The sequence below is a fragment of the Symphodus melops genome, assembly GCF_947650265.1.
Source record: "Symphodus melops genome assembly, chromosome: 5".
In the NCBI taxonomy this organism is placed as follows: Eukaryota; Metazoa; Chordata; class Actinopteri; order Labriformes; family Labridae; genus Symphodus; species Symphodus melops.
In genome coordinates, this window is record NC_136695.1 from 11014292 (window position 1) to 11026965 (window position 12674).

Consider the following 12674-nt stretch of genomic DNA (forward strand, 5'->3'; position numbering starts at 1 on the left):
CAAGATGAGTTTGCACTGAAAGATAGTGAGGACCATAATTATCCAGAGACAGTACCTTTCTTGTAAAGTAGAAATTCTTTGCTCCACAATTACTCAAGGGGTGATGGCAGGATTAAACATTTTATTGAGTTCAGTATGTGATCAACAAAATAACATAAGTGCAGCAAGATATAACTTAGAAAAATGTGAAGAAAGGAAAGAAAAAATCCCCGGCACATGTTTTTCCAATATACTATTATTTCCAAGCACCTTTCTCTTTTCAAGTATATTTGCTGGTTGAAACAAGAGAAACCAAAGCAATTTGGCCTTCACATCAGTGTTTAAAATACTTGATTTCTTGTCATTTTGGATTTAGTTTGTGGTGTTGAACCTTTCTTAAAATGCTTATTGGCTTTGCTTAGACTGGTAAAGATTTTCCCGCCGCTTCCTAATTCAATATTGTGTAATAACAAGTATTATTGCCTGCACATAAAAAGCAAGCACAGAACTCGCATTACACTGAAAATTGACAATATAATGCACATGTTTCTGTTGTTTGGAAGAACAATGATGGGGTAATGATCCTTTGGCAGTCCAGAAAGATTGGGGTTATAATACGTGGCAAGGGACTGTATCAAACTACTAGGATCATGATGATCTTGGTATTAAAAAAAAAAAAAACAGAAAACAACGAGCTATTTATATTTGCTTTAACATCAACACTAACATTGTTTTTTTAATTAAAGCACTATTGTTCACAATGTTGTGCCTTAACTTGCTCAAAGAATGCATTAATTATATCTGTAATTTTACAGCTCATGACTGTGAACCTGAGTGTAATTCACAATAGAGGCATGCTCACTTTCAGAGTTGCCAAGTACTCTATTTTGCAGCAGCTTGAAAATGCTGCTTTAATTATAATAAAGCACCAGTTTTTGAATTAAATAACACTGTTTTGTGAAAGTCCAACTCGAAATGTATATGTCTTTAACTGTCTTTAAAATGTAGCCTATTTAATTGACCCTTAATAATGATTATTTACAGTTGAAAACACGATTCCTTTCCCTTTCCTGTTTAGATTTCAGCCTGATGTGTTTATAGAGTAAAGAATATGAGAATAAGTAATATTGAAAACCAGACTTGAGTAAAAGTAAAGATACCTCACTTGAAAGTTACTAAGCTATAAAAGTAAAAGCCTTTAATAACATAGCTAAAAAGTCAAAGTCTTAAAGTGGCCAATTCAAATGTACAGAAGTATCATACGTATCAGGTGTTAAAACACTAACATAACTAAAAGTAAAAGCACCCAGATACAAGACAGCCAGATTGTATTGTTCATTAGAGGTTTGCAGTGTAGCAGCATCACATTCTGCTGTCTCACCTGCAGCTGTGACAAATGAGGCAGCAGCCATGGTGTCCAGTTCTGAGGACATGGCAGGATATGCTGTGACTTGTTTTACTCTCATTTGATCTTGTGCGAACATGCATAGTCCAGATAATCAATACAGATGACTATGACTATTAAGTTGAGATTTTATATTATAGACGTGTCCAATATTAATTTAGTAAAGTAAAAGTTTAAATTTTGAAGATAAAATGTAGCAAAGTAAAAGTTGAAAAAATGTCAAATACTCTGATACAGACGTACGGATCATCTCAAAACGTACTTGAGTACTGTAGCAAAAGTACTTGTACTTTACCAAGCTGTCTAACTGTGTTTAAAGCTTTTGACCTTAATTTTGATAAAACCTCAGAGTGAATAATAATGAGATGGAAGTCAATAGAAGATTCAATTTGCCAATCTTTATTTGTATAGCGTCAATTAATCAAAAAATGTTATGTCTAGACACTTTACAAAAGAGCAGGTATTTAGTATATTGCAAGCCCCCAACATTAATCCACCATGAGACAAAGAATAGAAGGCTAACCTGAAAGAGAAGAAACTTGCAGTTTAAAAAATCATCCTTTATTTTTATCTTTGACCTAACCAAATGTCAACTTGATATATTAAAAATGTTACATCAAATTGCATTCTTAAAAACTAGTTTACATTTGAAATACTTAAAAGCTAAATCCAAGATTTGTCAACATTATTTGTAATGCTTTAAGAGGAGAAAATAATTATTTGAACAAAACAAACAAAAAAAAAACATGACCATAATGAAATTCGAAGAGTCCATTTATGACTTTTCAAATAAAAAGAACAATGTGAAAACAGTAACAGAGGAAGTTTTCTGTTTGACTTTATAACGCCAACTCAGTGGCAGCCAGACTGGAGCTTTCAACAATTGGATTGAAGTCATGGAATGATATACTAAACAATTTGATACCTTTTTTTCCACAGAAAAAAACATTTACTGAAATTTGGCATGTGGAGCATAATAGGCTACAGCAGTCAGGGTAAAAGCTGTGTTTTTTTCTTTAAATCTAAGCAGGCTGTCATTGAGCCAGAGCTGACTGTGTCAGAAGCACCCAGTAAAACAGCAATTGGCCATGGTGAGTGGTGTCTGTTTATGACTCATACCTGCCGTCAGCGACAGGGAGAAGTGGGAGTAAGAGAGAGAGAGAGAGCCCAAAGGTAACAAGGGAATAATTGTGTCAGGATACTAGACAGTTCTTTGTGGTTGTCAAGAAAACAAGATTCTAGTAAACCTATTAGAAATGGGCAGTTACATAGCTGTTTCTGGCAGTCGTTGGCCTAGAATGGTTTACGGAGGAGCACCTTTATAAGGTATCTGCTGAAGGAAAGTAGCAGAGAGAAGGATGGTTCAGAAGCACAGTGAAGACATTCTAACCTTGCGGAAAAGTAAAAGGATTGGAAATAATGGTTCTCACATTAAATTCAGGGGTTCATTGTGACTATATTTGACCTAAGATGGTTTTGGTTGCATAAAAAAAGTCATACACAGTTGTACAGACTTTTAGGAGGAAATATTGGTGGTGACTGGCAGGGAGCTATGTTTTCAAAATCAACAAAACCTTCACATGGATCCCTCTTCATAAATAAAATGTTTCACTGTGTCAACACCACAAGGAAATTATGGGAATTTTGAAAGGTTTACAAGTCACAGTCATGCATCTTTCTGAGAAGCAATTGAAGAAAAAGAAAGATTAACATTTCTAGTCATAAGCAGGAATCAAAGGGTATAATCGGTAAAATATGAATACAATTCTTACAATCTCTACCCAACAGGAAGCTGTATACTAACTGCTATATTAATGTCATTCAAATTAATTTTCTAGCCAAATTATTTTGTCTGTCTGTCTGTCTGTTTAATGAGGCAAGTATTCATTGTAATCATAGTCGCATGTCAATGTTCTAGATCAGCATCCAAACGCTTCTTCTTACAGGAGATGCTGAGATGTCTCCGATTGGTCGTCAGCATGTGACGTAAAAACCGGAAACTTCCGGTAGCTTCCTTTTCTCCGGAGCAAAAATGGCGGAATACGATCTCACTACCAAAATTGCTCACTTTTTAGACCGTCATCTCGTTTTTCCTCTGCTGGAGTTCCTGTCTGTTAAAGAGGTACGACCCAAAATAAGGAATAATATCTTCGCTGCTTGTTAAAGACATTTCAAGAGTGTTTTATGTGTTTTAATTCGTCGTTTTAGTGGTTGTACGCAGCGGTTCATGCTAAGGTGTTGACCACATTTTCTGTAGCTCTGTAAAGTGGCAACAATTCACCATGACGCAACCGGCATTTGACTTCCTCTTTTCAAAATTAAGGCTCAAAATAATTACGAATAAACACAAAAACAATACTGTTAGCAACGTGTACGGGAATAAATCGCTGTGCGCAGTGAAATAACTTAATTAGTATGAACAATATTTGAGGAATTTGCTTGTCGAATTTTATCAAGTACTAACGCTTGAGACCGTCATTACTGAATTGAATTGTATATTTGAAAATACAGTAGCGGAAATCCAGGACGTGATCATGGCTAGCTTTACAAATGCTAACTCAACCACGCGGGATTGCACAGACTATCATTTTTAGACTGCTACGTTTTATTTACAGACGAAACATCTGTTTTTTTGTTCAATGACTAACCAAGGGCACCGACGTAAAATAAATGTGACGGGTCTATGAACAGTTTTAAAACCACAATCAACATTCACTAGGCTAGGCTTGTACCTTAAAGTGAATCTGCGGCCCATGATGTGCTTGTTTCAATTGTTTCGAGTAGCCAGTGTTTAAGAAAAGAAAGTTTGGCATGTATACTGTACATGAGTCTATACACTTTGCACACGTGCATCTACAGAAAACGGCCCACTTCCAAAACAAAATACGGATTAAAGAATAGGTCTACGCATTGCGATGCTCAGTGTGTCGCTTTACACATTGTAAATGTAAATTAAAATTCGAGATATATGACTATTACAGGAAACGGACAAATACCAGGTTAACTAAATGTCGGATAACCTTTAAGTTTGATGCAACTCAGTTTCAGTCATTTCATTATTTCATTACAAGGTGAACATTACAATGTTTGCCAAATGAAGTTAAATGTAGTTTTAGAAATGTGAACACGATCCAGCACACTTTTCTGATTTGTTTGGTACTTTTATTGGTCAACATTGTTTTTGCAGTAATTTGTATGCTGCTAAGGTTGATTTAAAATTCTAATACAAACAACAAACTTTACGTCTTATCAAGTAATTAATTTAGGTATCTTAACAGTCAATGAATTAAAAACATAAAATATCAGTCTGTGTTTTGTTTTTGTACACAGACGTCTCTCTCACCTCTGTTTTCTGTTTTTGTCACACATTCATCCTCAGATCTACAATGAACAGGAGCTGCTTAATGGAAAACTGGACCTCCTCAGTGACACCAACATGGTGGACTTCGCCATGGATGTGCACAGAAGCCTCTTCCTTGATAAGGAAATTCCCCATAGTAGGTTTTTAGTCTTGAAATCACACACCTCTGCCTATATCCCCAACAACATACACAGAACCAAAGGAAGACTCGCATCACTTCACTGAAATCACGAAGGCTGACTATGCTACCTCCCTCACTCCATTCAGAGTGGATTTAGTAAACTTGGTTTTACTGTGTTTTGAGTGCTGAGGTGAAACTGTGTGTTATGGTTTGTCTTGTTGCTGAACCTAACAGCATTCTTTCTCCTCTCTGTGTCAGCTCTGAGGGAGAAAAGGACGGAGGTTGTGGCCCAGCTCAAACAGCTGCAGTCAGAGACCGAACCTATTGTGAAAATGTTTGAGGACCCAGAGACAACAAGGCAGATGCAGTCTACCAGGTAATACAGCTGTAATGATGTTTGAATCAAAAGCAGTCCTTTCTTTTCTTCATGGACAATGTGATGCCATGCACAGTTGCTGGACTTCTTTTGGACTAAATCATAGATAGATAGATAGATAGATAGATAGATACTTAGATACTTTATTGATCCCGAGGGAAATTCAAGATTGGATGGGCACCTTAGGGCAGCTGTGGCTCAGTGGATAGTTGTCTCTCAATCGGAAGGTCGAGTGTTTGAACCCCAGCACCTGCGAGCAACATGTCCGGTGTGTCCTTGGGCAAGACACTTAACCCCCCCATCCAAGCAGCTCCGGAGGGCAGCTCACTCACTCAGTGTAAACACCAAATTTCTTCTCGGGGATCAATAAAGTAAATCTTCTTCTTATGTGGAACCTTTTGACATGAAGGAAGCCATAAGATACAAGATTTTGCAGATCCCTCTGAACTGAAACGTCTTTTTCAGTGTTTTTGCAAAGTGAAGACAGTAAAGAGGAGCAAAAAAAAGGGACACAAGCTGTTGCGGTTAACTCTCTTAAGACAGTTTTGTCGTCTACAGTGATTGAAATAGTTACAATCAGTCTGCATCCTTTGCTTTGGTTCTTGGCGAGAGTGTCCAAGGACAATCAAGAGCTTTTTCCATTTGTAACTCTTCTCCGTTTCGACTGTTTCTTCAAGACATGGATCTGTAGGATCTGTTTTATGAGATTTGAAGCCCAATGATGGCAGCTTTAATTCCTAGCTTGTCAGTGTTCTGTTAAGTTTTCTGTCAGTGTAGAGTTAATAAAAAAAAAAAGGATTCTTCGTTTTGGATGAAGAATCATGAGTCTGTCTGAAGTTGTATTTTTTTTTTCTTCCCCTGTCATGCCACTTAATTTGTGAAACAATGGGAAGCTCATCTGTGGTGGATAAAAAATTTGCTGTGAAGCCAACAGACTTGCAGAAGGATTATTCTCCTGTTGAGGCCGAAATAATGCGTGATGCAGTTGCTTGTTGTCATCATTATTTCGGGATCACGCAATGGTTGAAATTTGAACTTCTTCACTGTTGATGTTGATAAGAACAGATAGACAGATCCGAGTCTATCACAGCAAAGTAGAAGCTGTTCGTCTTATTGCAGCTTGTTGGCTATTCTGCACATTTGCCTGAAGCAGCATATTTAGGTAATAACGACAGCCAGAGACCAAGTCCAGCTTCAGCTCATAGTAATAATGTTCCATAAAGTGTTATGATTAGACACACTTGAGGCATTTACTGTCACTTTTTGGAGCTGAACTCAGCATGTCTCTGACGGCTCCTTGACTCTTAGCGGTGAAAGTGACGCAGTGCAGACCTTATCACGACGAACACTGTCCACTGGGACATCTCAGCATCTGCCTGTGGTCTTACGCCGGTCATGTTTCGTAAAGCAAAAGATAGCCTCAGACGTATGGATAACATTTTTTTGTGATTGTGCACAGCGATACATCTGCTGTGTAGTTAGACATGTGGTTTAAAAGCCACCCCCCCCCCCCCCCCCCAAAAAAAAGAAGAAAAAAAAAGAGGGCATTTTTGACTGACATGTATGGTATGGCCAGTGGCTCTGATTTACTGTCAGGATCTGTGTTCCAGTAATGAACAGCAGGCGGACATTCCTCTCTACAGGGAACTCACCATCAGCAGAGACAACCTGTCTGAAGCAGTGAAGAGTCCTGCCGTAGCCCAAACAAATATTCACTCCCTTGAAGCATGTGCCAGCCAACAAATGAACACTGATTCATTCACAGTACAGAAATAAACCGTCAAAGTGCTCGGCTTCAGTGTCCACAGATATACTGTCCTGTACATGAAGGACAGCGTTGTGAAATGTAGTTAAGATTTGAGTTCAAAAGTTGGTGCCGTCCTTTTGTTGTGATGAAGCCATGTCTTCTAACGGGCTCACTTCCCTTCTCTCCAGATATCATTTGTAAGACGTTTAGAGGAGCCAAGCTGAATGTTATAAACAGGCTATCACACTGTTTTAAAAAGTCAAGTGGTCTTCATTTCTGTGCAGCTCCTGATCTAGACCAGAAGTGGAAAAATCTACCTGAATAGGACTCCAAACACCAGGCTGTCAGCCAAATGGTGACTCAAGTTTAATGGCCTCTAACTACAGGAACTGTCTTCCTCTTTCTTTCTTTCAGAGACGGACGAATGCTCTTTGACTATTTGGCAGAAAAACACAACGTAAGTTTGCTGACATCTCACTTCCTCATGTCTTTCCCATGGTTCTTGTGTGAACCCACGTTTGTTTTAGGGGTGAAAGTGGGAGGGCAACGCTGAGCACGGAGACGCAGAATTGCTTCCCAAAAAACCCTTAACTCATTTTTCGAGGGGGTTTGTATGGCTTGCACAAATCCTGCGGACATTTACATTCTGCGGTGAATAGTTAAGAATAAACGGAGTAGCTCGGGACTCGTGGATAGAGCCGCAAAAATGCCGGAGGTTCTATATTTACCATGATGTTTGGCTTCTTACCCTCCCCTCCATCGGGTCCCCGCCCACTTTGGTATCCCGCTGACCTGCATGCTTGTCCTCAGTGCACCTCCTCACAGCTCAGGCTCGCCGCCTTGCAGCAGGCTGTGGGAAAGGCTCGGGCGGCCCAGAGCACCCGCTGCCTTTAACAGTGTGACGTCAGTGCACGCTGCTGTGAGACACCAGACTGCAGAAAATACAGTTTTATATATAGGAAGCTTGAAGGCTTCCAATGACGGCTCTGTTCCTACATAATGCATTTCTAATTTAGCTCACATGACCACTTCCTGGCTGATTAGTCAGAAAAGTTCAATATTCTCTCACTCCTCATCGGAAAACATCCCCCCTTCTATAATGTAGCAGTGTTTACTGATATGACTTCAGAAGCTGTGCTATACCATAGCAGAGAAATGACCCTGATTATAAGACCCCCCCCCACCACACACACACACACACACACACACGCAGTGTATGGTGTCTAATATTGAGCTGGGGATGATCTGTGGGAGATCACTGCCTCAAAGGCTGCAGCATCTGTACATGGGTCGGGAAAACTAACCGCTAGGCCACCGACGCTGAGGGCTACACCTCATATCAGTGTAACTATGAATTGAATATTTGACCTCCATCATGATTAATAAACAATTTGGTTTTTTGCCCTCTTGGTTCACTGATACGCTCTCTACTGTGAACATTGTTTCCTATGAAACAGTGCTGATATCTGATGAACAGTTTTTTGATTATTTGTTAAATGGTTTGAACTGAAATCAAAGCCGCCTTTTTTCCCAATGAAAACCCACACATTTTATAAGTAGAAATTAAAGGTAGGGTAGTATGTTGGTTGAAATTCTCTTCAGGTCCTGACAGTAATACATAATTTCTGTGCTCTGAAAGAGTTTAGCATGTGAGGAGTAACATCTTCAGGATTAAAAAAAAAAAAGGCGACACAGAAGTGTGATTCCCTCCAGCACCACAGCTGTTTGACATTACAGAGCAAGCAAAATGTTTGATTTGAAAGTATGCCCGACGTAACGTTTCCCTTGGTCTGACAACAATTCACATATTTCTCATGTTTCTCCTGAAGTTTCGTCAGGAGTACTTGGACACGCTGTACCGATATGCCAAGTTCCAGTACGAGTGTGGAAACTACTCGGGCGCTGCCGAGTACCTCTACTTCTTCCGCGTCCTGGTAAGTTTGCAACCTCTGTCACCGACGGCAGCTCACACTCATGCTGATGTGTACTGATAACTCCGCACCTTGCCTCACTTTACAGAGTGTCCGTAGTGTTATACTGTCCTCTTAATATACTGGCTCCCGGCATCTCTCTGACATTAAAATTGAACATCACATTATGTTGGCCAGATTGCTTTAATTCCTCAAAAGGCCGGCGCTTGCGTAGGAGAGGAAGAGAACACTTAGAAGTAATTGAATGTGAAAAGCTTACGTCATTGCCTCTTCAATTCTCTGCACGTCTTTTGCATCAAGAAGAGACTGCTGCTCGAAGACTTGAGTCGGATCTTTTACTGGGCCAAGTGATCAGCGGCGGACTGCATAATCTGTCTCTAGTCTCTTCGCGGGGCCGGCCTCGGTAGACACTTTATTGATTTGAGTGCTCGGGCCAGAGAGTTCCTTGTCACGACTTCTGAGCTTATGGCGTGCTTAAGTTATGCGAGGCATCTCTGAGTTAGAGCCGGGAGAGTTATGCACATTCTGCAAGGTGATTTAAGAGAGGATGCGCGTGTGGATTATTTAGGGCCGTCTCGACCAGTCTGCTCTTCTTTCCTGAATTTAAAATGAGAGCTGGGCGAGGAAGGCTCGATCACACGATGGTACAATAAAAGAATTGATCATAGTATTTCCAGAGACACAATGTGTTTTAACATTGAGCATTGCCAACAAATGTTTTGCAGAGGAAGATAATTACAGCTCCCAGAGTGTTATTGTTAGTGCATATGCACACTCCCTGTTTCCTCTATAAACATGCAGACTTGTTGCCTTGGCTCGGGCACTTGTGGCTTGTTTCCCTTTTTGCCCTCAAAAAATGAGTGAAAGATGAACAGCTGGTGGATGGGTTGCTTGACTTGAAAGACAGCGGAGTACTAAGACTAAACACTTGGCCTGAGTCACTGTCATTGGCTTCACCTTCTTAACTAGTCTTTGATTGCGGCCATCTTTGCAGTGATGAATCCCTCGAAGGAAACGTCTGCTCACCAGTGACTCATGCGCACTCACTTTATATCACTGCTCGCCTGACTCATCAGATGAACACGCTCTACTCAGGGATCTTACAAAGGAAGATGCGATGGCGTTTACTTTGGAACTGTTTTAAGATCACAGCAAAGGAAGTCTTAGCAGAATGAACGTCTAGCACTAATGCTAGCCAGCGGCAGAGCTGGCCTTGAGATCTTCAACATGTAGACTGCAGAGAAGCTATAGTTTAACCAAAGACACTAGAGTCAGCATGTTTTTTTATTAAGATTAGGACTATTTTAGCCGAAACATTTGGACCACAGCTCACTGAGATGTACTTCAAACAGAAAAGCTGCACGTATTTAGCTCAGCTGACTTGGTGGGTGTTCATGTCAGACCCTAGTGGGGCTTCTTACTAAGAAAATGCATACATTTCATGAAGCTATTTTGTCAATGGAAGTAAGAACTACAGAAGTGGAATAAAGCTGCTAGAGTTGTAAGTTGTCTACTTTGCCTTCAAGGTCAAATGGAGGTCGTTATCACGCTTGTAGCTCCCCCTGCTGCTCTATGTGAAATGAAAACCATATTTCCAGGGGGGAAATTAACTCTACTTTGACCCCTTTTAGCGTTATCTTGCATCAAGTGTTAGTACGCTTGACTCCGCTGAATGTCCTCTAATGACCATGGAAGCAGCCTGCATACTCGGTAGCTTCCAAGTGTCACTCACTTGAGCTCTTGCTTTTGTGTCTTTGGTTCAACATTTAGCTCTGCGGTGAAGCAGAGACTCGTGCCAAAGCCACGCTTGAAAGAACGAGACGAATAAAATCAACTTTTTGTCTGTTCATTAGAGCGAAAAACATCCAGAGCATCTTCTGTTCCCAGTCTAATTGGCATTTGATACTGCACTGCGTCGCTCCTCGTCTTTGGGACGTCGGTGACTCGCAACGATGTAGTGCACGTTCACGATGCTGGGTGCTCCCAAGCACTTGGCAGCAACTCTCAGGGATGATGAACTCTCCGCGCTGCAAACGTCCCTCTTAACCCAAAGCAGTTGGGTACTTCATCTGATGTTTTTTTTTTTTTTCACTCATCTGCTCGAATCTCGGGGAAGGGAAGAGCTCCATCCGAGACCAGATGACGGCTAATTCACCCGAGCTTTCCACTTCCCATGCCGACAAAAAAAAAAAAAAAAAAAGCAACGCACATTTAAGTGAAGTCTTCGAAAGCTTTCAGAGGTTGCATCCCACTGCTTCTGCTGCAGTTGTTTACGGCTTTGCAGCTCACTCTAAATAAACCAAAATTGCTCTAATTGAGGTATGTTGTATGAAGTCCAGGGCTGTTTTCTTTTTTTTTTCTCTCTCTCTCTCTTTACCCCTCAAATTGTCAGACCCCTCATTTTAAGTTCCAGATCAGACTCTGAAACCAGATATCTGTTGCTTACCCCTGACAATGCAAGAGGCACTTTGGAAGGGGAAAAGGTAGAAATGGATTTCATTAGTCTGAGTCCCCCCCCCCCCCCCCCTCCTTCTTTTCAGTGTTTAGTGGACCTCCCATCCTCACAGGCCCCTCTTCTGTGTCCCCCTCCCCTGTACGGGCGAGGTGAGGCTCCATAAAGTCATTTAACGTGGGAAACCCAGTCAATTAAGCGAAGGAAGCCGGCCTTGCAAAATCCGTGCCGCAGGTCTTGTTACAGTGTGGCCTTGTCCGAAAAGAGCAACTTATTCATATCATCACTTAATGCAGGGATTGAATGTTAAGAATAAAGATAGAGTATCCCGTCGGATCCCCAGCACAGTTAATTTATTGTTGCTGGTCAGTCAGCGAAAATGTGCCCCCGTTTCACAAACCAACGGAAACTCAAGGTAACTGCTGGAAAAACCCAGGTACTGAAACTTTTCTAGCGTGGCCACTAGTGAAAGCCAGACTCTGTGTGTGTGTGTGTGTGTGTGTGTGTGCGTGTGTGTGTGTGTGTAGAAAGCCGCCATAATGACCTGGAGGTCAGCCAAACGTAGCAGGCAGGGACTTCCAAGAGAAGGAAAAAAAGAAAACCCCAAAACAAACAAAACAGAACACTTCGACAGATGAAATGCTGACCTTTACATTGGCAAGGACGGCCATATATATTTTTTCCCTCCATGTCACAATGCTGATCTTTCATGTGACTTTTGAACTTTAAAAATAGTCATTCCTGACGGACCTGACTTGTTTTCTTTGTTCAAAGAAACTGGGCTGCTCTGACTTGAGCATGGACACATTATGGCTTCGTGCTCTTCTACGGAGGAAATCTTCCACCTACCTGCCCTCGCCTCATGTTAGAGCAGCTTGTGGAAATGTTATCACAGCAAATCGGCTCTTCGCCAAGCATAAAGAAGAAAATCTACATGTATGAATAACGCTCCCAATCGTTGGGCTTCCAGCGGAAACCAGCTTTTTACATTTTTTTGTATTTTTTTTCGTGTTTCCTCTTGCACGCCTGTCGTGTCTCACGGTCCACTTCGGCGGCTGTCGACGGTGAACCCGGGCGTGTGGTTAGGATCTCTGTTTCTCCGGCCGCTCAGCAGACGCCCACCCTTGACTTCCTGCTTGACTCATGTCAATGCATCTGGTGTTTGCTGTTATCGTGAACTACTGTTGTGCAGACTTTCCCATGAGCCTTAGGGTGTAGTCCCAACGTCCCCACTTGAGAGTGATTGCCTCGCTGAGGTTCAGAGGCATTCTCAACCTGCGTTTCATTACCTGATTCCTCTTT

General features: G+C 41.2%; 1 protein-coding gene across 1 annotated transcript in view; it reads left to right on the forward strand.

Annotated features, from left to right (window-relative positions):
* The first annotated feature begins 3360 nt into the window (after positions 1-3360).
* Positions 3361-12674, forward strand: part of eif3ea (eukaryotic translation initiation factor 3, subunit E, a) — a 29102-nt gene continuing 19788 nt past the window's right edge. Inside the window, exons 1-5 of the mRNA XM_079345113.1 lie at positions 3361-3506; positions 4764-4881; positions 5125-5242; positions 7404-7446; positions 8819-8923. Of these exons, the coding sequence (XP_079201239.1) occupies positions 3417-3506; positions 4764-4881; positions 5125-5242; positions 7404-7446; positions 8819-8923 (474 nt within the window). The 5' untranslated portion in view covers positions 3361-3416. The remainder of the gene's footprint in view (positions 3507-4763; positions 4882-5124; positions 5243-7403; positions 7447-8818; positions 8924-12674) is intronic.